The sequence below is a fragment of the Hetaerina americana genome, unplaced genomic scaffold, assembly GCF_022747635.1.
Source record: "Hetaerina americana unplaced genomic scaffold, ioHetAmer1.1.p SCAF_7, whole genome shotgun sequence".
NCBI classification, from domain to species: domain Eukaryota; kingdom Metazoa; phylum Arthropoda; class Insecta; order Odonata; family Calopterygidae; genus Hetaerina; species Hetaerina americana.
In genome coordinates, this window is record NW_027287316.1 from 45621924 (window position 1) to 45649207 (window position 27284).

Here is a 27284-nt window from a genome sequence, read left to right on the forward strand (position 1 = left end):
GATGAAATAATTGTAGACCTTATATGTTTTTCGATCACTTTAAAAACTCTTGTTTTGTAAACCTCATAATGGCAGTTTCAACCAAACTTTTAGCAGACTGGGCCTTGCATGTCCTTGAGACATAATTTTTTCCTAAATGACCATTTAACATTGCACTCAATCTAACTAATCTTATCTTTCGAATTGTAATGTACCTTGAAGTTTGTTTTGTTCCTTGATGAGGTCCAATGTATGAGTACTTAATGACAAGTAAATTATTATTTTTATTAATCACCCGTTTCCTATCAGCAGGAGCAAATATTACTAAAGGACTATGAGCGGTGCAACATAACCTTAGATGAATTCAAAGAACTGTTGAAGATACTGCAGCATTTACTTAATGACCCTCTACTGTGCATTGAAATGTAGAAATTTCTCATAGAAAAATCATTCACATTGACCGGGACTCAAGCCCAAAAGTCCCTAGATATTAACAGTAAAAGTCATTATTTAAATCGATTAAAATGACCAGCTGGACATCAATGGATCAGGCTTCAGGTTCCAGTCAAGGCAAGTGGTTAACATGCTAAAAATTTTAAAGTTTAAAAAAATTTGTACACTTTGAAATTGTTTCATGTTAATCCAAAATAGCAGAGGAGTCCATTAGAAGTTACTGTTGCAGCATCTCCTGCAGTTTCTGAGAAGGCAAATGATATTTACACTGAAATTTTTATGACCTTAGGCAATGACAGACTCTTCAAATATAATTTTACCACTACTATCGTTCATGACTAATACTAGAGTATATAATGCATAAATCATTTGTCAAACAAATTGAAAATCTTGCAATTGTGTACTTAGTAAACATATATACAAGTGAGCGATGAAACTGAAAATGAGAGTTCTTTTTTACTACCAAACCAAAACCTAAGATAATCATCTCAAAAAACTGAAAAAGAGTTTCACTTACAGAAACAGCCAAAAGGCTTGAGTTAATAATCACCATGATTGCAATAAATCGCTTAAAGGAAATGTTTTGGGTGATGTCATATATAAAGGCACGAAATCTTTTTCCATCTGGACGTGGTGGAAGGTGCAAAGGCTGAGCAATTTTCAATCTCTTCTTTAAATCACACCTGAAATAATAAGAAAAGAATTACACTCAGGTGTTACAATTGAAATAATTCTCTATTAAGAAAACTTTGTCAGAACAAATTCCCAGTTTATTACAAAAATACCACATTTTATGAACTGAGAGAAGTACCAAAAGGGCAAAGCAAGATGCTGATTTATATGTCATTCTTAATCGCAAGATTCAAGAAAACTACTGTTACTTTGTTGTCAGTTTAAGTAGTTGTTGCATCCTTTTTTAATTGAGTTTGAAGTGGTTTGTATACTCTGACCTGGTAATATGAACATATCAACTACACCAAAAATAGGTATGGATTTTTCACAGTACAGAGAATGTACATGCAGCAGAAAGACATAAGGGGGATAACACCAACAGTGGAACAATGGAAGCTTTTTATACTAGACCACTTCAACAGATATGACAAGAATACATATATCACATGTCCCAAGTTTCTGAAACTCTTGAGATAGCTGATTCAACTGAAAAGTAGTGGGAAAGGAGTCTCCATTTCATCATCTCACTGAACTCTTATCTGATTTGAATTCTCTCATGTGAAGATTTTTCTTGAAAAATTAAGGGATTGTGTGTCCAATTTCAATAACTGGACACATCTCACAAGAATTCATGCTCTGTTACATTGGTGGGGCAGGGATGACCATAAATGCTCAATTGAAGGTGATTGTTTGCAGGAGAGATGTCCAGCCCTTTCAAGTGAGAGCAATCTCTCATGAATTACACTAAAATCCTGGTGTCAGTAGTTGCAACCAACATGACAGCAAATATCCATAATCATAGGCAGTCGCCTTATATCATTTTGGAAACTTTAGGTGACATTAATTTTGATTATCAGCATGTTGAGGCATATTTCAAATAGCAAATAACATGTTATGTATATACAAGAGGAGTTTGTAGATTAAATGAGAGTGCTAATAAGGCAGTCATTACAATATAAACATTTACACATCATTGTTAAGCCATGCCAAAATTTGGAATAAATGGAATCATGAGCACTTAACTCTCATTAAATGACAATTTACATAGAATGCAAGAAATCATAATGCAAGTCTTCAGGCATAAAGTAAATATGAGTTTCTTCAAATATGGAATCATAAAATTAGTTATTTTAGGAGAGACATTACATATTTAATTCAGCAGTCTTGAGCTGTAACTAAGAAAGGTCCTCCCCCCTCTCCTTCACTTATTTTTAACAAATAATTTAAAACAGAAACCTAAATAGGCTTAAAGCTGACCTGGAAAAGCCACTATTAATCAAGTGGTATTACAGTATGGATGAGTTTATTATTTAAAACTTGTGATTGTCTGCTGTGTTGCATGCCAGGGTGTGCATGTAGAGTTTCAGTGTATTTACCTCAATATTACATGGGTTCGACTGCTGTACTTCATTGAAGTATGTATTCTTGATTATTGTTCTCATTCTATTGTCTGTATATCGTTATGATTAAGTTCTATGCCATATGCCTGACCAACATAACAATACAATAAATTAATATTCACATATTGAGAGAGTCCAGCAATAGAGACAACTAATTCTATGGTGAGAGACGAATGTTAAAATAAATATAATAATATTGAATAATGGAGTGAATGAGGCTAATGGATATCTTTAAAATTAAAAAAAACGTGCTTTTATACTCAAGTACAGTAAAATGTAGAAAATAAATTTTTCTAGGTAGCCAAAAAAAGTTTCATACACATGTAATTAAATATGAAAGCATATATGCTTTCCACTTGAAAACTGATGAAGCCTTGACAAAGGTATCAACATCGGATAGCAATGAATCATGGAATTTTAAAATTCCATGGCTAAATTCTTCTCCCAGTCTTACTCTCATATAAATAAAATATCCACATTCTCTTATTTCCTCCGCAATTCATGCATGGTATTAACTCTTATAATGCAAAATTAAAATACCAAAATGGGTATACACACAATTTTCTTGAGATTGATCCTGAAAATAAAATAAAATAGGTAGCAAACTTACCACCTCCTTTGATCTACAGTAAGCAATGCTGTCCCTTTGTTCTCAGAATAATTGGCAATCACTACACCCACGAATAGAGTGAGACCAATCATACAGCCGAGGAAGATGTAGATATGGATGTAAATTGCATGCACCTAAATTGAAATGAGATAAATGCATTATATTAAAGAGAAAATTAACATTTAGCTTGGAAGAGATACCTAACCAGTACTATTTTAATTTTTAGTTTTGCAATTAAAATATAAGAAGGGTCAGAAATAACACTGAAGACCAGCAATGCCACCTAGATCGTACTTGTGCATAGTATAATTCCTGGAGTGTTTTGAGTTATGATGTATATATATATATACTTGGGCTTAAACTTTGGGCTATTGAATAAATATATGTAATAGCAAATCTACATTTGGAATCATCAAATGCAGTTTATTCACTACATTCAGCTTCTCCAAAATCTTATGAGATAAATAATAATGGGAAGATTACAAATAATATGTTTCATGTGAATACGAGTAATCGTATATAGGTATAGATATGAATGAAAATGAACATTTAGTATTTCAAATATTGAGAGTAGATCAATAACACCACTAATTTTTCCAGAATAAAAAATTTTAAAAATGATTGTTTTTCATTTTTGAAAAACAAGGAAAAATCATCTAACTTCATAATATGTATTGACAAAAAAACATTCCATATGACAAAAATTGACTGAACAAGTACTTACTGGACCTAATGCTTTTATTAGGACATCACGAACATCCAGCCATCCTTTAAAAGACAAAACTTCAAATAATGCCAGCATTGCATCTCCAATATTGTCAAAGTTAAATCTTCTTGGGTTGGCCCTGAACAGGAACAGAATAAAAAATTCAAGCAACAGGCATCAGAAAAAGATGATGAATATGACAATGGAAGACTCATGAAGTTAAATCTCAATAGATTTTAAAATTGATTACACCAAAATTGAATAAAAATAAAACCAACTCAAATAGTTTGCACTTATCAAGAATTACGTGAAAGTTAAGCTAAAAATTAAATTTAAAATAATGATCCAAGACTACCACTAAAAACATTCACAATGATGCAAATACCTTGTTGCATTAACACAGACGAAAGGTAGCCTAAGATCTTTATCCCTATAAAACTTCTATGAAAGATGATCAATTGGAAAAGTTCCCATTGATGACCAATCACTTGATTGCTCACCTTTTCCATACAAATCTTTTTAATTTTCAATATATGAATTGAATTATGCTACTGTTAAAAATATTTCCTTCTTCTGAACCTGTCATTATGAAATGTATCTATTATTATACTCCTAATACTGAAATATTTGCTGGTAATTTTCAATGGTTTTTACTTAGTTTTTGTTAATTGGTTAATATGGGCAACCACCATACCTGCATTTAACATACACCTTGCAAATGTAACGCACAAAATTATGAAGAGCAAGATGAATTTTTTTAAACCTTAAAATGACTGGCTGAATATATTGATGGAACAAATAAGTTATGCATGCACAGGTTCATTTCAATACACACTCAAACACACTGAGGTTTTCTGCCAATAACATGTATAGAGAATAACACTGCAGTTTGTGGTTCAAGGAAATACTGTATTTAACCATTTATTCTGTCTTTCAAATCTGATTTCACAAGAAGAGGTAGTTTCAAAGAATTTAACATTTGAGCAACACTGGGATTTACGATATTTACTGTCCCATAAGATGCACTATGATTTTTCTTGTTAGAATTTTCAGAAAATTCTTGGACTACACCAAAAAGGTTTAAGGTATTTTAATGTTTTAACACTTTAATGTAAGGAAATGGAACTGGAATATTTTATCCAGATACGTTTAAAAAAAACAGCAAGCATAATAATGTTAATTCATCATAAAATCCCAGAAATTCATCATCACTGCTGCTAAAATCACACATGCAGTTATTTTTATCAGTTTTCACTTTCCTCATACAATATCATTTGCACTTCCATCTAGCATATTACCAATTTCATACATCATCATCTCTCTATAATGTGAACCATGCTTATTAAATAGTAAAAGGTCAAAGAGTTCACATTTTTATGCTTAGCGTACCGATGGATTTAATGCATTATGCACGTGAATTCCATAAATTTTAGCTCCCCATCTCAAACAGTTGTTTAAGTCACATAATAATATTTTATGGAACAATCAACACAGATTATCAAACAGAGACAATGTTTTCTGCCTTTGATCTATCTTTGATGAACACAGAATTTTTAAATTTATTGAATTGGTTTATTTTGATTCACCATTATATTCCATTAAAAAATAGAATAGCAAGGATTATTCATAACAAATTGTCATAAACACATAATGGAAAATAATGAATCCTTACCAAACGCGAGGCACCAACATGGAGGGATATGTTTCATTTTCACCTGGGACAAGCTTCATTTTGGTGACAAAAACCCTCCTCACAAAAGCACCCACACAGTCTTCTCTCCTGATTACAGCTGGATCATTACATCTGGCCAGCCTCCCACCAAATAACTGAACACCATAGCTTGCAAACACAAACATCAACACAATGAGTAGAATTGATACCTGAAATTGAGAATTGTAGATTAAAGAAAGGTATTACAACTTTACTAGAGGATAAAATATACTCTACAAATTAAAATCTGTCATAATACTGTCTGAAAAATGTTCTATATGTGGGAAAATTACAGTACAACTTTTCAATTCCCTTACCTTACCATAATCCTATACACTACACATTAACTCTCACTTGAGGACGCAAGAATTTATTTACAGTTTACAAAATTTGTGACAACTTTGGTGTTGAAACTAGGAAATAAAATTAAAGGAAATATAAGGATGCTTAGAAAAGGCTTGTTAAAACTTGGATATGGAGCGTGGTCATGTTTGACGGTGAACCATGGTCATTGAAGAAGGATGATAGGCATGGATTGGAGGCTTTTGAAATGTGAGTGTAAAGGATGGGGAAGGTGAAGTGGACAGAAAGGAAAACAAATGAGGAGGTGCAAGGGTATGGTAGGGGATTGCTAGGAAAAATCATATGGAGATGGGAAAAATGGATGCAAAGCATATTGATTGGCAATGGGATGTTGACGCAGAGAGGAGAATGCCAGGCAAATGAGGAAGAGGCAGGAATAGGATAGGGATGTTGGACGGAATAAAGGGAAGAAGGAAGAATACAGAGATAAGAGGCACTTTGCTGTAGAGTAGGGTGTTGGGTTGTGTTTTGGTAGGAGAGAAAAGAGAAATATTTGGTTCTTGGGTCAATCCAAAAACTACCTGAAACAGTATATTACCTAAAATAATAATTTAATATTAGGCTGCTTTATAAATAAAACAGTTTCTGGTGTCACTTGGTGAAAAATCTTCATACTGAACTTAAAATTAAACCAATTGGCTTTTGCACAAAGAAAAAATTTTTTTTAAATTTACTACCTAGGTTTCGTTATGGTATAACCTCATCCTGATGATGTTATACCATAACGTCCATATATACCATAATTTTTTCTATGTGGAAAAGCCAAGTGGTTTAATTTTAAGTTCAATAAGGGCTACTTTGATTAGGGAAAACTTCCGCAAAACTATGCCAAAATAGTTGAATTAAAATTGGACTGATAACCCAAAACTGCTTAGTTACTCACAAGAAGAATTTCCTTGAAGCCACGGCAAAGCTCATACACCACTTTACGCATGTGAGGAACTAGTGTGAAGATTCTCAGAGGTCGAACACAGCGCAGAATCATCAGGAGTTGTGCTCCAGAATTGGGTGGGACACTGCGAGGCATCCAGCACAGAAACACTAGCGACACCTAAAAACAAACAAATTTCAATTCAATCCAAGTACAAGGTTCACTGAAGCAAGGTGAAATGCAACATTTGCCTACAATTCACTTTACCCCAATAAAGATAGGTCATTAGCTATTTATACCTAGATCATTAATTCAGTGTCTGCCTACTGCAATCTTATGATTGCATAGATACTGCAGAACTTGGTAAAACTTACACAAATATCCCTTTTCAGCCAAAAGATGCATTAAAAATACTAAAGATAATGGATAAAAACAGTTAGTACCAGGGTAACTGCTGTTATACTCCTTTTTTGCCAACTTTAAAATGATTTCATATTAATTTCCCTTAACTAAACTGCCATGTAATTCCAAGTGGGTGTATACTATTATGACAAATATGCCTGAAGAACTGAAAGCTAAGAATAATTATTTTCATAGCTGTGTAAAATATACCAAACAAATGGCTTCCCTACGTTGGGAAAGATTAAAAAAAAACTACAAACAAAGCCTTGTTCGAACTTGTCATTTTGAAATTGGGACAAATGCGTCAATTTTTACCCCTGACAATTTTTGGCGAGTTAAATTACTCTGACCACTGTCTTACATCATGCAGTATAGCTAAAAAAAATAGAAAGACCAAAAAAATTCTTTAAGTACAATTAGCAGAGATGTTACAGCAAATTACCATTGCAACATACATTGCAATTTTATTGAAGTATAAATTCAATTAAATTTACTAATATGGTTTCTGTACATGACTACCGTATGCTACACTTTCAAATTTTAAGATTTATGTTTTGTGCAATTGGTGAATTCATCTTCAAGTAGATACATAACATTTTGCCTCTCTACCTATCCTGATTTATCCACTTCGTTTTTACTCACGCCACACGCCCTTGCGGCGGCTTGCGGGGTATTATGTAGATGTACTCTTACAGGCAATTCTACTTTACAAACACAAAACTCTTCCACTTCTTGCTTTCAATGCTCAGTTTCAAAGACACACAAAAAAGATTTAACTCTTATGGCATGCCATTTACTAAGTTTCCCCGATCCCTATGTTGACAATAACACACACCAAAAGTTAGTCATAAAAGTCAATAGGAAATCAGAAATTAATAGATTAGAACAATACAAGGAGGCATACATACTGGAGTGCAATCATGCTAAAGTACATAATATGCCAAATAATGCAGGTTTTTCAAGGATAAGTACAGCTTAGTGAGAATTTACTATATTAATTATTATTCAAATGCTTATTTAATAGGTGTGAATAGTAACAAGAACTTACAACATATATGAACACATCAAGAACAGCAGCAACATCCTTAATGTAAGCTTTTGGGGTGAAGAAGAGTCCATCAGCCAGAATTTTTAGAGCTAACTCAAGGCTCATTGCTGCAACAAACAAGTATTCTGCAGCTCTCAAAGCTCCAGACTCCATAACACGGAATGATGGTGTCTCAAACATCATTGAGATGCATGAGAGTGTAGTTACACATATCATCACCCAATCCAGGTAGGTTACCAAGCCAAGGAAGTTGCTATTCAAGAAGGAAAAAGTTATGAATAATTTTAGAGAAGATAATAATAATATATGAATTTATTTATGGGTTAAGTAAATCATCTAACAATTGTACTAATTCAGAGAATTTAAACAGAATAAAAGCAAAAAATGTTTATTAATAACTAACAGCCTCATATTTTAGGCCGAGATTCAATATATCATTCCATCTAGTAGAACAATAAGCAATTAAAGTAACATCAATATACTAAAAACTATTCTAAAATCAGCCGTTTAAGTTCAAACCTAATGCTCCATATTAGGTGTTCATACATAATGATATACATAACCTTGAAACCTCTTGCCTGACTGACAAACTAGAGCTTGGCCATCAGCAAACCCAACTGCTTTTATGAATTCCCCCCTGACTTTCATTCGTATCTCCAGTTCTTCCCATGCCTTTTTCACCATTCCCTCCACACATACACTGAACAGCAACCAATGGGCAACCCTGTCTTAATCCTCATCCTAACATAGCCCATCTGGACTCTCCATCCCTTACTCACACCTGAGCAGTCAAAGACATGAATGAGTTGTGGATTAGCCTCCTATCCCTCCAATCTATTCCTTTTTTCTGCAATATACTCATTAGTTTTTCTCAATTCACTATATCAAACACCTTTTCAACTTTCAAAATCTATGACACAGGCAAATACATCATGATTTTATTCTATATTCCTCGATGTTAATGCCCTCATTACTGCAATGGCATCACGTATACCTCTACCCTTCCTGAAACCTAACTGATCATCCCATAAGTAATCAATCGCCATACTCTCCATCCTTTGGTTGATGATCTGTAGAATCACTTAAGCTGCATGCAAAATCAACTTACTGTTCTGTAGTTCTCACATGATGTAGCCTTTACCTATTTTGGGATAGGAACTAGCACTGATCTCACTGTCTTCCAGCCAGATTCCTTCCTCAAGGAATGTAATTTTCCTTCCTCAATGCTATGTATTAGTCTAAATAACCTCTTCTCCCCACAATTTCCTCAGCCTTTCAGTAGTTCCACAGGAATATTGCTTACCCCATAGCCTTATTTTATTTCATCTCCCTTAGAGCACTTTCTATCTCATTGTCGAGTATGCCTGGCTCTAAACTATCTTCATCTATATGATATTCTCTTTCTATGTCTAAGCTTACTGGTCTAAGTTCTTCACCACACAAACCCTATCTTAAACCCTATCGACTTCTTCCTCCTTATGATTGCTTGGTGGCATGTATACCTGAACAATGACCAAGTTTGTTGGTTCTGCTTTTACCTCTACTAGTAATATTCAATCTGTTGCTTGTTAAATGTTAACCATGCTTCTTCTTACCTTTTCACTCAATATTATAGCAACCCCTTGCAGGCTCTCATCCCCTCCGCTGTATATTACTCTGTAACTATCACTCCTATAATCCCTGATATCTTCCACTTCACCTAGCATAGACCTAAAATATCTATATTTCCTCTTTCAATCTCTCGCTTTATATTCTCTAATTTTCCTGTCATCAATATTGTCCTAACATTCCAAGATTACTTCTAACTTATTCTGTCTTCTTCTTCTGCGTCTTCTGTCATGCTTTAGTTATTTTGCACAGCAAGGGTTTCATGAGATGGAGACCACAGAGGCCTTGCCTCTCTCACTGCCAGCCATGACACACAGTCGATTGGGCCCAGTCCCGTAGTCGCCAGGACTCATATTCTCTGTAGTGTCCATCATTATAGTCTTGGGAATATTAAGATGCTTCGTGGACTACCTTTTGTCTGGCTCCTATCCTTTGACCTATCTGAGATGGGTGACCCTACTAGGAGCATTACTCCCACCAGCACAGCTCTAGGGCTCATTAGAATGCACAAGCTCTTCTACCATGCCAAGGTTGTAGTCCATGGGGCGGATATAATATATGAAGTTTTAAAAAATACTTAAAGATGAATTAAAGAGATGATAGCTATTTTAATACCCATAGCAGTCACACATTGCCTGATATATATTGGCAGATAATTTTGATAATTACTACAAGAGTAAGATATTTCAAAAAGGCACAACTAAATCCAACTTAAACTGAAAGGGCAGAAGGTACCCTAAATGTTATCTGAGAGTGTGAGTCAATATATATAAAACACAGTTGAATTCCAAGATATTGATGCAAGAAACTTCCTTCCAATGCTAGAGTTATTGTCTCATTTTTAATTCTGGAGATTATCAATGGCATTATTCCACATTTTGATAATACAGGCAGGTAGAGTGACGAACAAAATTACTGATAATACCATATTTTTTAGATTAGTTATTTTGATATACTTAATATCCATTAGTAATTTATTCTATTAATAAACTGTAATTTCAAACTTACTGTAAACGTTTGTACTGAACTTTCCTCTCCTTTCCAGTCAGGGGGTCTTTGAGACGGGCATCATAACGAGCATAAACCAGTAACTGACATATTTTACGAAAACGACTCTCCCTTGGAACAGCAAACAGAGGTGTGTCAAAGAAAGGGTGATTCTCTCTCAAATCTTCTTCTCTTTGATTCCTAAAAGTGAAAGTTAAAAATTATAGAGACAGGTAAAATTTTTAGAACCAAATATTTGCATTCTTCCCTTCGTAGGATGAAAGAACAAAATTATGACAGCATGACCATTCTCAATTAAAACAAGTTTCATCAAAACCGAAGAACATTCTTAAAATATTGGTATAAGTTGTTTGAAGAAGATATGAGGTGAAATCATTTTCACCATTAGGGATAGGTGGGTAAAGTTTTGTTTTCATACATCCAGTTTTCTTTGCCTAAGAGTGCACAGCCAACAAGAATGAATGAGGCACATTTAAAGATCTAGGGTCAACCAATTTTTTTCTTGGAACTGGCAGTAGAAAGAAAGATGTGATTGAGCTAAAAATATGTGAGCACTCTTTATGAATACAAGACATAGATGGCTGTAGCATAGTATGTTGTTTGTGTAGCAGCTGATAGAGTGAGAAGAGGTTTCAATAATGAATTGATGTCATTAAGGGTGCAATAACAGTATGTAATCATGTTTTTACACTCACATAGTTTAACAACCATTATCAGTTAACTGTGATATGAGATGATGGTGTTGTGAATGTAAAAAATGTAAGTTCATCAATACCACAGTTCAAAGAAGGATGAACATGGGAAAACATGATTAACTGCCCTGTAGCGGTAGCATGCAACCACTCCCAAAATATTAAATCCTTATGATGGTTGCAAGAGTAAGAGAATAACAGATTTAAAGATTATTATGGATAAAGTCATGAATAATAATTGATAATTTCACAAAAATAAATTGTGAAAAAAACAGATTTATTTTTATTGGGCATATTAAAATTTCTGCAAAGCAATCATATCGATTGAATTTATCAGTACTTGAATGCCAAACCAAAATCGTAAAATCCATTATTTATATGAATAAATGTGGAAAATTATATATTATGCAACCTCCTCATTTCAGCTTGCTGTCTCTTGGCTTGGAGAAGCTTAATGTCCAAGTCCTGTGGGCGCCTAGACGATGAGGATGATGCCGCAGCAGCAGCTGCAGCTGCTGATGCAGCTGAAGAAGAGCACACCATCATGGCACGGTTCATAGCACCAACATCCCCATTTTCAGCAAGGTGCTCATAAGTCTGTTTAAGCTTGACAGACCCTCCACTACGAACACTACGACGAACTGACCTACAAAAATCCCAATGAATTACTCACAGCAGATTAAATTACTCACTTTTTTCAAAATGTTTTTCAATCAATGCTAAGCAAAATTCACAAGCAAATTTACAAAATGCAGTCTTTAAAACTATCATTCATCAGAAACCTATCTCAAATGCAGAGTGATAAGCTGTAATTTGCATACCTGGAAAAGGAAAAAAAGCAAGGGCTTTCCTTCATCTCTCTTAATGGGCACAATTCAAGTATTTGACTGCCAGTACAAATACAGGCAAAACATTTGTGCCAATCAATCATTTTATCAAGTTTTCTACATAGTGTCAAGTCTTCAAGCTGATAACCAGAACTAATTTATACAGCAATACCTGTTTATGTCAAGAACAAGCAGAGGTGTGTGCAAAGGAATTTTATGCATAGTCAAATCAACCCCAAAAATATAGCAAAATTCAAAGAGGAAGATGAAAGGGATGAGAAGCAAGGAAAAACTAGGAAATCCAATACAGTAAGTCGTCCTTATTCATCAAAGATTTGAAGTGTTTTGAGAAGGAATAGAACTTAAAAAACCTTCAAGCTCTACAAGTAATAGATAATGATACCAGATGTACAGAGAATAAAATAACAGGGTTATTCCTATATTAAACCAGTTTAAAGGGCAAAAAGGATTCAAGAAGTATGCTAACATTTTAGAGAACAAATCAGAATTAGAAGATAGAAAGAGTACCGTTACAAAATATTGCCAGTTCAGTAAAATCTCAATCATTCAGGATGTCAATGAAAATTATCTCATCAAAAATTCCACATAATCTACTCTTCAACATGCAAATAATAAGGTAAGGTAAGCTGCACTGTGGATTACCTATTTTCTAAAAAACTTACACTGATTGTTACATTCTATTGTACTGAAGGCATTAGATTTTACACTTACATTGTAATGTATCATTTTAAAGACCAACTCTAAGCAAGAACAATTAGCTTTCGAATATTGCTTAAAGAGGCTGACTTATCTATTTCAAAATTATTTACATGAATTCTATTATGCACCTTCGGTTTATTCAACAGCTATGAGAACAACAAATGAAAAACATCTCACAGACTTTGCATTGCAAGGATATAAAGTTTTATGTAATATGCACCTCAAAAAGAGGGTAAAAAACTATGTAGGCATGGATGGTGGGTGGCATGGTGGTGGAAGTTGGGATTGAGTGACATAATTTTTCAAGGATCACTTTCGGTCAATCTAAATTATACACAACATGTTCATTGCATGTACCTGGTATTTTGCATTCAAGGCCATTTCTCCAGAGTCAAGATTGATTTGAGTATATGCAAAATATGAAGCCTCTGTTCCTAGTTTATTGAACAAAGGGTAACTGAATCTGAGTTAATCAAGAAATGACTATCATAGTACAAGTACATACATATTATGCACCCACAGGAATCCTGACTACTTTATTAGACAATAAACGAGGATTCAAGTATGTAAGAGGTCCGCGAGAGGTTGAATAGACTCTTTACTTCTTGAAAAATTTTAGAACTTTAAACATTTACATAAAAAAGGCTGTTTGTGAACATATAACCACAAAAAGGTAATATTTTACAGACATTAGAAAAAACTATAAAATAATTACCTTGTGTGATTATAAATATTAGCATGATGAATAATGATGACTTACTCTCTTGCTTAAGTCTTAACCTTAACTTATTCATCATAACAATTGCATGTATTTATTTCAGCTACATGAGGTATTGGATATGCATGGTCACTCATGAAGAATGAGGGAGTGGGGAAAGCATATTATCGTACATCTGTCATGCTAATTCTTCCCAATTTGTTAGTATACCTATTTCTTACCAGTGGGGTGTGGGTTGTTTTATGTTACTAAATTTTCATCTAAATCTTTATACATGCTTGATAAACAAACCAAATAAAAGAAAATTAAATATAAAAATAAAAGCTACCCTATATGTGAATAAGCAGTACTAAAAATCTAAATAAAATTCAAAACACTATCATTGCAGTAAAAATAGCCAATTTAAAAGATTGAAAAAGTCAAGATAAAACTGAATTGTGAATTTTTAAGCAAAAATTAAAGCAGTGAATGTCATCAAGGTCAAATGTGTATAAAGTTTCAGAGGATATGCAAAGCTGTCTCATTATTTCAAATGCCTGAAATACATATTAATGCTAAACAGCAGCATTATTCATGTGGATCGAAACCTACAGGATATGAACAAACCAGTATAACCATGCACCAATTTTTACTCAAATCCATTCTAATTGGTACTTGTAAATTGTTTTATAATACCTGCTTGTCTTCCATGGCCAATCCTTATTTAAAAAGTTTATGTAGCTTCGAAAGAGTGGCTGGCTTTGGAAGTCATTGAAATATGGAATGAATGAGGGAAGGATGTGATACAATCAAATGTATAACGTAAAAGTTCAAAAATATTTAAATTTATTCACAATCATAATGAATCCTTACGCTTAAGAAATGTAAGGACCCCAAGTTACCTGAGCTGTTTAGCACTGCTAATGGTTCCCTGTGGTTTCAAGGCACCTTTCCCTGGAACCAATGCAACTGCTGAATCTCCAAGAAGAAGCCTCTGATTGTTGGAATCACTTAGAACATAAAGACAATGAGAAAACATCTATAATCTTTGCCAAGCTATTTTATACAAATTATAATGTTCATTAATGGGCTAGTGCCCTTTTCCCTAAAATAAAAAATGCATTTATAAATTAATTTTATTAAATAAATTACAAAGTATTATTAATAAATAGGTACCAATACAAATATGACACATAGTGAACACAGTATAAATGAGCTGTTACACATTTCCCATGAATTTAGAACATTTACATTTATCATACATCTCTGTAAGTAAGTAAAGAAGAGGTTGCAAGGAGTGCAGAATTAGGCATTTCTCTATCCTTCAACTCCTACCTTACTCCAGCCATTGGCTAATGTAATGTATGGATTTCACTTCCCTTACTACAGACTAAGTGATTCCTCTGCAGAATCAGACATTGATATGGGGTCATTTTGCAGAAAAGTTCATGAATAACTGCTATTGTAAATGCAATGACCTAATTTTACAATTTCTCACATTTAATTACAGTCATATTATCAAGTTCTCTAAAGCCATTAGAAATGTTTGCAAAACTGATAAAACCATGGTTACTGGAAAATAAAATATTATGCCACAGATTTTAACAAATTAGCCTCTTCAAAGCAGGATTTAAAAAGTTTAATTTTGACTAAAATTTTATTTTTGTCATTGTTTTGTTTTGTTATAAATTGATCAAAGTTAACGTAAAAATAATGAAAAAAATATTAACTGGAAACTTGATTGTTTGAAATAAATTGAATGATATATGTCTGCACTACCAGGCTTTTCTTGTGAAATATTTAAAATATTATTTATAATTTTACTTTCCAAAAACTTCGTTATAAATGCCATGCTTACAAAAAATACCAAAAATTACCATTGGGGTAAGTAAGGTCCACAGCAACTACTTTATCACGAGTGCCATTGCAGTATCCCTATGATCATGTGCAGTTCACATTCAAACATAAATCACAAATCTATGGCTATTTTACCTTAAATGTAAATACCATTATCTGACCGCAAAATATGTAAATGGACACTCAGGAAGGGAAGAAGAAGTTAACATGGCATTGAAATTCACTCAAATTGGAGAGGTGAGGATATTATATAAGTGGAAGTACGAAAGTAAAGAGATGCAATTCTTCCAAAATGAACACTAATAGTCATCTATCTTCTGCACCAAAAACATCTTATGTATTTGACATTAAGTAGTTAGTATTATTTTAGGTGTTCTACCAGCAAGGTAAGTTTTGGATGGACACAAACTTATAAGCAGTGCATTGATACATTTACTTGCCTCTCCCAACAAAATGCAACCTGATATTGAACACAACAATCCCTTTTTCAATTCTGCATACTTCCTTCTTCCCATCCAACAGACCCATTCAAATTCTACCCCTCCATCCTCTAACTAAAGTTCTCCCCTCCAAACGAGATTTCAACATTCCATTATCATTCAAAATGCCCTGTATCCACCATTCCTCCTCCTTTGGTTTTCTCCCAACAATCCCATCTTCTCCCCTACCATACCTAGCAATTTCTCTTTGTTCCTCTCTCTGTCCTTCTATCAGAGACCTGCAGGGAGACTTGAGAGCCTGCCCAAGCTCACGGCCTGCCTGGCCCAGGGCAACCTGTCCCGATCCATGGGCTAAGCCTTCTGATGAGTGAGCCTGATCTGGGAGGGCTGGTTTCTGAGATGAGACTCAATGGTGAGCCTCAGGCTGCGCATATGTGCCCCTATTGGCCTGCGCAGGCCCACCGATGACCGTACAGGCATTCTATGTGGGCCTGTCATGGGCCTCCAGCTGCACATGCATGGCCTATATGCAGACTGCTGTGAGCTTGGACAGGAAAATGAAGGGGTGGGGTTTCAAGAGAAAAAGGTTTTGCACATCAGCTAAAATAGAAAAGCACCTTACATAGTCCCCATGAGTCTTTACAATGCATTTGCCTTTTAAGTCTTACATTTTACTCTTGAGTCTACACAAAATATTGCCACCTAAAAACATTTCCACTACTGTCAAAATCTCAATTAATGGCATTGCTTTCCTGGGAAGGGGAGAAGAAGGGAAGCAGGGAGGGGAATCACTTAGCTTCAAAGCTCATGGCAGTCCACATGTAACTCATGTATGAGCCAGTGTATGTCCACAGCAGGCCCACAGAGAATGCCTTTACAGTTGTCGGTAAGCTGGAGTGGACCAGAATAGAAGGTGAAATGTGCATGCATGAGCTCTAATGCATGCACACATGAGCTGGTCAGGCCAAACAGTACTGAGCCCATACATTGGGCTGAGTTGGGTCTAACTCATGGCTCGGGCATGTGGGCTGGACTTGAGAAGGCCATAGGTCACCTGTATGGGACTCCATACAGGTGACCTTCTCCATAACCACATTTTCTCCATAAGTCTCCAATCCACATCTATCATCTTACATCAATGACCATGTTTCCACACAGTACAAAACCACACTCATTATCAAAGTTTCGACAAAACATTTCTTAACATCTGCACTCATAACTCAATGTCTATGTCATAAATTTTTTCCTCCTTGTAAATGCTACTTTACCTAATTATCTTCTTCTTATGTCCCTACTACATCAAACATTTATATAAAAATGCTACCATGATAGGTAAACTGTTCTATTTGCTCTAATTAATGAACTGTTATTTCAACATTTTACTTAGCTTTCCTCTTTCTTGGAAATTGTATAACATTTGTTTTGTTTAGTGTTATTCTCATATCACTGACTTTTCAATGTGCTCAGTAATGCTCGCAACTCCTCAGCTGACTGGAAAACTAAGGCTTGATCATCTTAAAACATAACTGATTTTATGAATTTTCCTCCAAATTTCATTCCCATCTCCACTTCTTCACATGCTTCTTAAATCATTTCCTACACATATATTATATAGCATGGGTGAGAATGGATACCCATACCATACTCTCTTCCTAACACTGTTCAGCTAAACTTTCCATCCATCACTTGCACCTGAGCAGTCTGAAATATGTACGTGTTGTGGGTAAGTCTCCTGTTCCTCTAATTTGCTCCTTATTTTGGTAATACATTCATTAATTCTAACCAATGCATTATATCAAACAATTTCTTCAAATCTTAGAAACAAATTAATATATCCTGACTAAATTCTAGGTTCCTCCCTATTTGTGACATAATTAATGGCATGGCACCATATGTGCCTCTCCCTTTTCTGAACCCAAACTGATCATCCCCCATGTAATCATTTGCTCTGCTTTCCATGCTCTTATTGGTGATACTGAGAACCACTTTAGCTGTGGGCAAAATCAAACTTATTATCCTCTAGTCCTCACATATGGCTTTCCCTTTTTTGGAAAAGCAATTCACACTGATCTGATGAAATCTTCCTACCAACTTCCTCCCTCATAAATACCATGAATAGCCCATAAAAACTCTTCCTTCCATGTCAAATAAACCCCTAAGTAGTTTGCCATCAAGTATGCCTGGACCTAAGCTATCCTCATTTACAAAATATTCTCTTTTTATGTCTTAACTTGCTGGCCTTAAATACCTCTCTAATTAAACTATAGAGCCTTAAGAGTCCTTATTAAGAAATATACTCAAAACACTCATAAATGTTCTACACTACATTGAAATATTAAGCGGCATCATCATCAACATTTTCTATTCAACTAAAATTAGTGAAAATAATTTCAAGATGTATTGTATCAGAGAAAAAAACTTCTTTCAAACTCAATAATTTTTAAACAATTCACAATGCATAAACATATTAAAGAAGTTTTAGAATTTAGGCACAAATGACTAACAACATTCTGCTCAGTTGGTGAAGGCTTGAAAAAATTGTTTGCTTTTTAATGCACTTTGACATAAAACTGTAGGTTTTGAAAGAATATTAATGGGAGTTAATTAATATCCAATTTTGACTTTGATGCCTCATTTTCAGTGACGCCACTTTTTATAATTTTCATAGGCCAGTCATCTAACAAAAGATACCCCACGGGCACAGCCAGAGATAAGTACAAAAATGCACATGCAAATGATTAGGTTGTCTTCACTAATAAGCGTGTTAGTTGTGAATCTGAACAACTAAAACTAGAAAAAGCTCTCAGGGTAACTTGGCATTACCTCACTTTACATTATGCTTCGGGCAATATAACTGTAACCAATGACTTAACACTTTCCTAAAGGAAAGAGACATGTGAAAATCTCCAAAATTAATGCCCAGTCACATCTGATTGAGTACTCCTATGAATTTATCTTAATGTGTACAATGAATCACTGCTTTTAAACTAAAATATAGTGAACATTTTGAAACAAAGAATTACATTTGGATGGATACTAATAATGTACGTGTGCATAAAATACATAAATTACTTGACACACATAGAAGGACATATTTGGCAAGAGGGTTTATGAAAGAGGGTATTTACTTTAGATAGATGTTTGTTCACATAGTTTTCTTAATAGTGACAAATTTGTGTCCCACCACATTTGCTACTACACAAAGCAGAAGTATCAACAAAAAGTTTAAGAAAATTTTCAACCATTAAAAATATTATTTTACGGCTGCAATAATAATATCATATTCTAATGAGACTTTATTTTGTCAAAAGCTAAATTAAGACTAAATGATCATTAAAAAATTTCAGAGTAATAAAACAAGCAGTCTATAAAATTTTACACCATGTAATGACTTACTCAATGATATAAGAAATGGCTGTCTTCCTCACATCACTCCCCAGGCTGACTCTGACCTTTGGTGTGTCATTGAGGAGTCTTAGTGGCTTCTGCTTCCTGAACACTACCTTCCCTTCCAGGATACCACCTCCACCACCAGGACCTATGCCTCCATGCACTCCGCCACCTACCACACCCATTTCCTCCCTCAAGCCCCCACCCAAGCGCCCACTCATCCCTCCAAGGCTTACCATACCCCTTCCACCAACTCCACCAGGGCCCAAACCTCCCCCTCCACTCACACCACCTCCTCTACCCCCACCTTCACCCTCACCAGCACCACTCCCACTGTCACTACCACTCCCTCCATCACTCCCAGCATCACCTCTGTCATAAACAAACTGCCTCATGAAACTCTCACGAACCTATAATTAAAGTGCATTCCACTCTTAGCTTTCAGAGTTATTTTAATATCTGCAGAGACAATAAGTTAAGCATTTATAAATAAAAGCAATAGAGTGAGAACAGTTTTGAAATATAAATGGACACATGAGAATGATAAAGAGTAGCATCCAAAATGAGAAAGAGAAAAGAAAGGATGAAATTAATCCTATCTCTCCAAAGGAATCAGGACATGACCATGGATAATCATTATGCTGGGATTCTACTGTTTATTTTCATGTGTAACAAAAATGCTATCAAATTTCACATTAAGAAACAAACACAAAGTGATTCACATTGCTACCATAAATTATTGGAGGTAGACTGCAAGACCCATTATTGCAAACTATACTAAAGAGGAATATCTCACTGTGGACATGGATAGCGAAAACATAGAAAAATCATCCATAATCATGCTCCAGGTGAGCTGAAGGAAAACATGAAATTTGTTAATTAACCTTTAAGTACCAACAGGTTAGGGCAAGAGTATTGATTCCTTTCAATTACCATTTCTAAAATGAAGTCATGATTTAATATTGATAGAAATATTCTCAAAAAATGAAATACACTGGGTAATTGTGTGAATATGTGATTTGAAATTGAAAATTGTGATCACTTACTGAAATCTGATATGGAATACCAAGGAATCCACCTGAAATACATCTGCATTGATACGATTCATGCCAACCAATTTACATAAGTCAAAAATGAGTAGACAAATTTTGGAAGAGATGTTTTGATGGAAGAAATACGATGGTATTCTTTAATGAACCTAAATGTAATTCATTTTTTGCTGAAAAAATCCAAAAATCAAACATGAATTAATGATTTAATAACAATTGCACAACAACAGATATTCAGCATTCAATTCAAAAACCTTCTAACAAAATTTTCTTTTTCGTATTCCTATGACAAGTAGACAATAAACTTTTACAATCCTGCTCTCTTTGTTATTAATGTTTGAAAACATAAAAAACCAATAAATACCCTAATTATATTCACAATATAGCCTCCAAATTATATTTATGCATACAAATGATGTGTTTTAATTCTTAATATTGCATCATAAAGGTAATATTGCATATGTATACTTCATAGAGGCACCTCGTCTAACCATTCTTCACATCCTTTCGTGGGCATGGATGGAGAGGCAGGGGCTCCAGATCCACCAGAAACTAGCATCCCTCCTCCCAACACACACATATGTCACATAAATTATATCACTATACAAAAGACAATATATTCTAAACAAATAGCTGGTTTTTTTAAATGACCTTAACCATAAGTATGAAATATGACTTCGAACACTGCACACATAATGAAAAATCAAGTTAATTTTTTTGCATCAGTAAATACAAAAAGTTTTCTCAAAACTAAATATTATAAAAAAAAAATACTAACCTTGGGAAGGAAAAAATCTGAAGGGACATTATGGATTGCTGCCATTTGTGGACTATCAGGAAAATGCTCAAATATACGAAGACGAAATGGGAGAGTCTCCTTGATTTCTGCACTCTGTTCACGAAATTTGAGTTGTTTCAACTTCTTTATATCCTCATCCAATTCCAGGTTGTCTAAAATAACAGCTACAAACAAGCTGAGCACTATCTGCATGAGGAGAACATTAGTGAGTTGTTAGAAATCATCCATTTATTTTGAAGTACTGTAGCAAAGATGTATTAATTAGGTGGTTGAAGTAGATAAAGTTTAATACTACAGACCTAAACATAAAATTTTTATTTTATGATTTAATAAATATAATCTTTCTATTAATACCCTGAGATGAAAAAACATTAACCTAGGAAAATATTTGTAAGTATAATGCACCACAATAAATATGAACAAGTAGGTAGTATGAATTGAACATGAAGGTACATAAAAAGACAACAGAAGTAGAAATCAGATTCCTTCACTAATCCATATTGACAAATATTATTGCTCTGGCAGATAATTTTAATTATTTAAAAAATATTGAATAGTGAATTTTATTTGAGTAAATCTTCTCAATTTGAAGGTAAATTTTTCATTGAATAAGTACTCTACGAGTCTCCGACCAGCAAAAAGTTGTATTAACATCATTGTGATTAAAGAAAGAGGCATTTGGATTTGATGGTAAACAAGGTTTCTAATAATATTTAACCTACAGATATTTATTTAGTGGCATTAATGCAGTACTACAAAGTTTTTATTGAAAACCCACCAATGTGACAAACAAATGGTATAAAATGAAGTAAATTGCCACTAGAGGAGCGAGAGTTTCTCTTGTTCTCAACATAGTTTCGTCCATGACTTCCACCCATGCTTCTTGCGTAAGAATCTGGAACATAGACATGAATGCCTGCAAGGATAAATAAGAGAATAAATAAATTATGTTTTATCTTTAACATATTAAACATGCAGTCATGATAACAGCAAAGTAATGAATGTCTGATACAACTCAAGAGAATATCTTTACTGACTTACCTCGGGAAAACTCTCAAATTTGGTAAAATCCAGAAGAAAGCAAAATAATTGCATGGAAATTGATGATGAAATAATCAATAAACACATTGTGAAAATGATAAGACTCCCCAACTTTTTTCCAGGACCAAATATTTTGTACACAAAGTCTTCCAGCATTGGAGAAGCTTTAATAAGACGGACAATCCGTAAAACCTGAAAAAAATTAATTGATATATTTTTGCATTTTTTAATATTTATACAATTATTTTGACTACATGCTTAAAATTACACTTATTTGGCTTCGAATGCAAAATTTCTCAACTGATATCATTAACTACAATGGATATTAAAGTCATATCATAAGATTACCTCTGTTCAGCTGACTTTGAATCATCAACAGTCATATATTACCACAAATTTCACAGACTCACCTTTCAGAAAACCACACTGGAAACTGTCTATAAAAGTTTACTGATTAAGATGATTAATAGTTCACTAAATTACAAACAAAAATGTTTCCTAGGCCTATGAAGAGAAAAGTTATTATCAAAGAAAGGTCTTAAAACCCCTAATATACATAGGCATATATATAGAGACCTTTCTGAAAGCATTGCAATTTCTAAACACCTAGCTATCTATGATTGCACACAATTAATGCACATTTAGGGCAGCAAATTATATGATAATTATAGAAATGATACATTCTAAGCTCAGCAGATTAAGATTTATTATGAATCAGATTTGCCACACATTGGTTGTTTTCATCTCCTTATTTTTCCTTTCATTCTCCATCTGTAACATCTTATATCTGTCACAGAGTATCATCAACCGGAGGCAACAATTCAAAGTGGTAAACACCTTGTTTCATACATGAAACAGTTTCATTGCAAACCCTTCATTAAGTTATGTGCATTTGTGAAGTATCTACAGGCAAAGCTAAAATAATGCTTGGGGAGGAATCCATATAAAACACTATTTTTCATTGTATGTTTTCCCTCATTTTCCATAGCATCTGATCAGGGATTCCCAAAAATTCTTGCAAACTGAGTGATCTCTTGCTAAGTCAGATGAATATAGAGCTTGTATGTGCATAGATATTTTGATTAGGCTCTTAGCTAATGAAGAATATGCTTAATTTTCTAGAATTGTAATTAATATAAGAAAAAACTCACTTGGAAATATGTTAAGCCTGATAAATATAGAGCAGGTATTATGTGTAAAGTTGTGCCAATTGCCAGCAAAAGTTCAAACTTGTGGATTGACTGCCGGAAATAGCCTCTGAATCCCAAACACCATATCTTGAACAATGTCTCCAAATCCATGAATATGGTAAATGCAACCTATAAAAATAACAATGGTCAATATTTATTATATTCTAGCACATAAAGGAATTGAATACTTTTTTAAAACATTCTCAAGATTAAAACATGAGATTATTTAAAATCCAAAATGATTGACAAATAAAATTTTAGAAGATCACCAATAATGATGATTACTGGTGGTTGGTCAATTTTTAAGGAAAGATTTAGTAAAAATCAAGAAATTATGAAAAAATTCTAGTGAAGAGTGTACCACCGCTTATAACAGTATACATGTACGTACCTCTATGTAATAATAATTCTGATAGAAAGCCTCTCGAGGAGTACCATCATGTCGAAATGTCATTGTAGACGTTACAACTCCATTGGCTAGCACAACAGCCATCACAAGAAGACGAAATGAAGCAGAGCGCAAAACAGCCTGACACACTGGAGGAGCAGAACCCCCACTTCCTTTTCCATCAACTCGAATCAGCTTCCAACCAGAATCATCACCAGATAGTACCTAGTATTCAAAGAACAATAATGGTAGATAGTGAAATCCTGTCAAAGATAACATAATATTTTCCAAAGCTATATTTTATCAATTGGAAGTATATCACTACAGTTTTGGGATTTCGGTTACCATTTTTTTCAACGAAATGAAACTAACTTCGTGAGTTTGACAGTGAATATTTACACCTAGGTTTTGACATTTTGTGTCATCATCATGTTAAAATACTATATTTTTCCCTATAAGATCCCTCATATCCAAAATATAACCCTCAAAATTAGGAGCATATTTATAAATAAAATAAGAGGGGAATTTAATTTAGTTCAAAAAGAGGCATCTATCAATAAATAGACTTAAACAATGCAAACAATATCATTATCACAGTAAAATGATACAAAAATATTGAAACTAGCCATGATGCAATAACTAGCGAGACGACTTTGGGAATGGAATACTTGTATAATGATGAAACTATGTAGTCGCTTATTCACATTCTCACTAGGTATCTCTCAAAACACACGGAAACTCATGAGTTTGTGAGAATCACCATGTGCAATGATAGAATGAGGATGTATATTTCACATACTTCTCCAGCAGTCTGGCACCTACGACTGAGAACTGGGTATAGAAATCATGTGATTTACATGTATTACTCCTTTCTCATTTAGAAGCATAACCAACATCAGTCAAACTATCAGAGAATTACTTCGCCAGTATGAATATGACAAAATAGAATTCAGTGATATCTAAAGAACACATCTCTTAAAATAAAATCAAAGGAATATGTCAACAAAAATTTGAAACAGTAAGGATATGATGACCTGGTGAAATATTACCATAAAAAGGACGTAAAGCTTCATTGAAATTTTGCTTTAAAATCTATTGTCTAGGACCCAATGAAATGGGCATCAGATTATATAACAAACTACCCAAAAGTATCAAGGATACAAAGAGAACTGCTGCATTCAAGCATAAATTAAAAATATATCTACAGCGCAATATGTTCAACTCGGTTGACGAATATCTCAACAATATTCCCCACCAGTAAGTTCATACTTTTAGTTTCTAGCAATGGTCATGGTCTGATTCATGTTGGTGATCAATGATTTTTCTGAATTTGATATTTCATGCGCATGTTACAGCCAATATTCATGGGTTTGTGCCAAACATTTATGTAACTATGAGCATCATTTCTTTTATGTACCTTAATTGAGCCTGTGTCTTTGCTCCTTTATGACGTGCCTTATATCATGTACATACACCACCTATCTGGTATTTTGTATTGTGATCTCTGGGCAAATAAAAAGTAATAATAATAATAATTGCAAAGGCACCCAGGGGAAAATCTTTAAAAAATATCAAGAAGCTCTAATAAGTCCTTCGAGTAACAACCTATGAGTACTAAATCAGTGATACTTTGATATACTAATATTTATAACAGTACCTACAATTATTCACATTTTCCTTTTATTCTTTGGGATTGGTCCCATTGGGATTGCATTTCCATTTTTGAAATTTTAATCCAACACTCATTTCATGCATCTAAAAGTTTGCATTAGTGTACATCAACATGTAGGAACTAAAAATTATGATTCGGTGGAGAACCTCAGAGAGCTTCACTCAAGAAAGGAAAGCCTTGAAAGAAACATGAAATTTCAACAAAAATTTAGCACAACAAGCAAAGTCAAGTGCGGAAGTATACATATTTCAAATTACAAATCTCCCAAAATATAAAGTGTACAGCAGAAAATATAAGTCAACAGTTTACTTATGAGTGAATTCCCACATATGTGCCAATTCAGTTCATCACACATCATGAGGGCAGCCAGATAAGATATAGCTACATATCATCAAATGATTAATACACTTTAGAAAAATAAATTACATGGTACTGATCTTGTCCAGCTCCTATATACATGCATAATACCTTCGATATACCTCAATGAATGATCACTTACTTGAGATGCTGTAGAGCTGGCAATATGGCCTCGAACACCCCACATCTGCTGAAACTGCACACGGATTTCATTAAATGTTTCTGTGATAACAGCAATGAAAACATTCTTCACCAACCAAGCAAGGAAAAATATCATTGTAGAAAAGTAAAATGCTGCCCTCCACGCAGGAAGTGAATCGATAGCACGATACATGATAAAAACCCAACCTTCTTGAGAAGCTGCCTGATATACAGTGAATATACTGGTAGCTGAAATTATGCATTGGAACATGGATCAGTCTTCAAAAGCACTTAAAAAATTAATGAAGAAATATAATTTCCAGGCATGACATTAACTCAAACAATTAAAAAATGCAAATAAATTATCAACTTACCAAACTCATCAAAGCCATTAAATCCCATAATATAACGAGATAGATCAAGTTTCATACATTTCATTCCTTTTGGACACTGGTAACCAGAATTAGGATCAATTGAACAAAACGTGTCAGGGATGGCCAAACTATTAATGGTTATCTTTCTGAAAAAATACAGAATAAAGACCAGTTACAACTTTCAGCATGTAAATTATACACTCAGCTTCTAATGGTTACATTACAGGCTAATTTCAGAAAAGAATTCAAAATTATAGCTTGGTTGAAATTCCCTGGCATTTGTGCAGAAACCTGTTTTTGGTATGGACCATTCCATTCTGATGGAGTGGATTGAAAGGGGTTTGTGGGTGAAAGTTTTCCACGGTAAATACACCAGTATTTAGTCCCGTGCCTTTCCTTTCCACATGGAGAGGAAAGTCTGCCTTGTCCTTTAACAACCCCCCCCTTTCCCCTCTGCTCGCTGCTTTTCTATGAATTGAAGTGCCAGGAACTGTCAACCGAGCTGTGCATGTCACTACTTCTCTGACATACACGAGTAAACTCCGGCAATAACATACAAATAGTTTCTATTGTTTCAGGCTTCACTTAGTGGAAGTATTTATATCCATACTAAAAAGAAAGACTCGTACTTTTCCACAGATTTTATTATACGGTACAACGCGTTTCACCGACTTGCGGCATCATCAGGTACAAATTTGCAAAACAGACAGAGAAAGAATTTATACCCTCAGGACAGAGTGGGGGCGGGGAGGGTTGGAAGGATTTGAGAGGGGTGGGGGCTCGCAGGTGCGTTGATGGATTGTTTTGACCATTTCCAGG

The 27284-nt window shown here is 34.2% G+C and overlaps 1 protein-coding gene across 1 annotated transcript in view; it reads right to left on the minus strand.

Moving 5' to 3' along the window:
* Positions 1 to 27284, minus strand: part of na (sodium leak channel non-selective protein na) — a 53838-nt gene that overhangs the window by 17355 nt on the left and 9199 nt on the right. The window contains exons 6-24 of the mRNA XM_071595042.1: positions 26466 to 26611; positions 26093 to 26340; positions 23925 to 24146; positions 23495 to 23662; positions 22344 to 22535; positions 22081 to 22218; positions 21282 to 21488; positions 19801 to 19864; positions 19461 to 19602; positions 14670 to 14777; positions 14464 to 14526; positions 11936 to 12169; positions 10832 to 11011; positions 8216 to 8468; positions 6778 to 6945; positions 5493 to 5701; positions 3839 to 3959; positions 3115 to 3248; positions 950 to 1115 (exon numbers count right to left, since the gene is read on the minus strand). Coding sequence (XP_071451143.1) covers positions 950 to 1115; positions 3115 to 3248; positions 3839 to 3959; positions 5493 to 5701; positions 6778 to 6945; positions 8216 to 8468; positions 10832 to 11011; positions 11936 to 12169; positions 14464 to 14526; positions 14670 to 14777; positions 19461 to 19602; positions 19801 to 19864; positions 21282 to 21488; positions 22081 to 22218; positions 22344 to 22535; positions 23495 to 23662; positions 23925 to 24146; positions 26093 to 26340; positions 26466 to 26611 — 3163 coding nt within the window. The remainder of the gene's footprint in view (positions 1 to 949; positions 1116 to 3114; positions 3249 to 3838; positions 3960 to 5492; positions 5702 to 6777; positions 6946 to 8215; positions 8469 to 10831; positions 11012 to 11935; positions 12170 to 14463; positions 14527 to 14669; positions 14778 to 19460; positions 19603 to 19800; positions 19865 to 21281; positions 21489 to 22080; positions 22219 to 22343; positions 22536 to 23494; positions 23663 to 23924; positions 24147 to 26092; positions 26341 to 26465; positions 26612 to 27284) is intronic.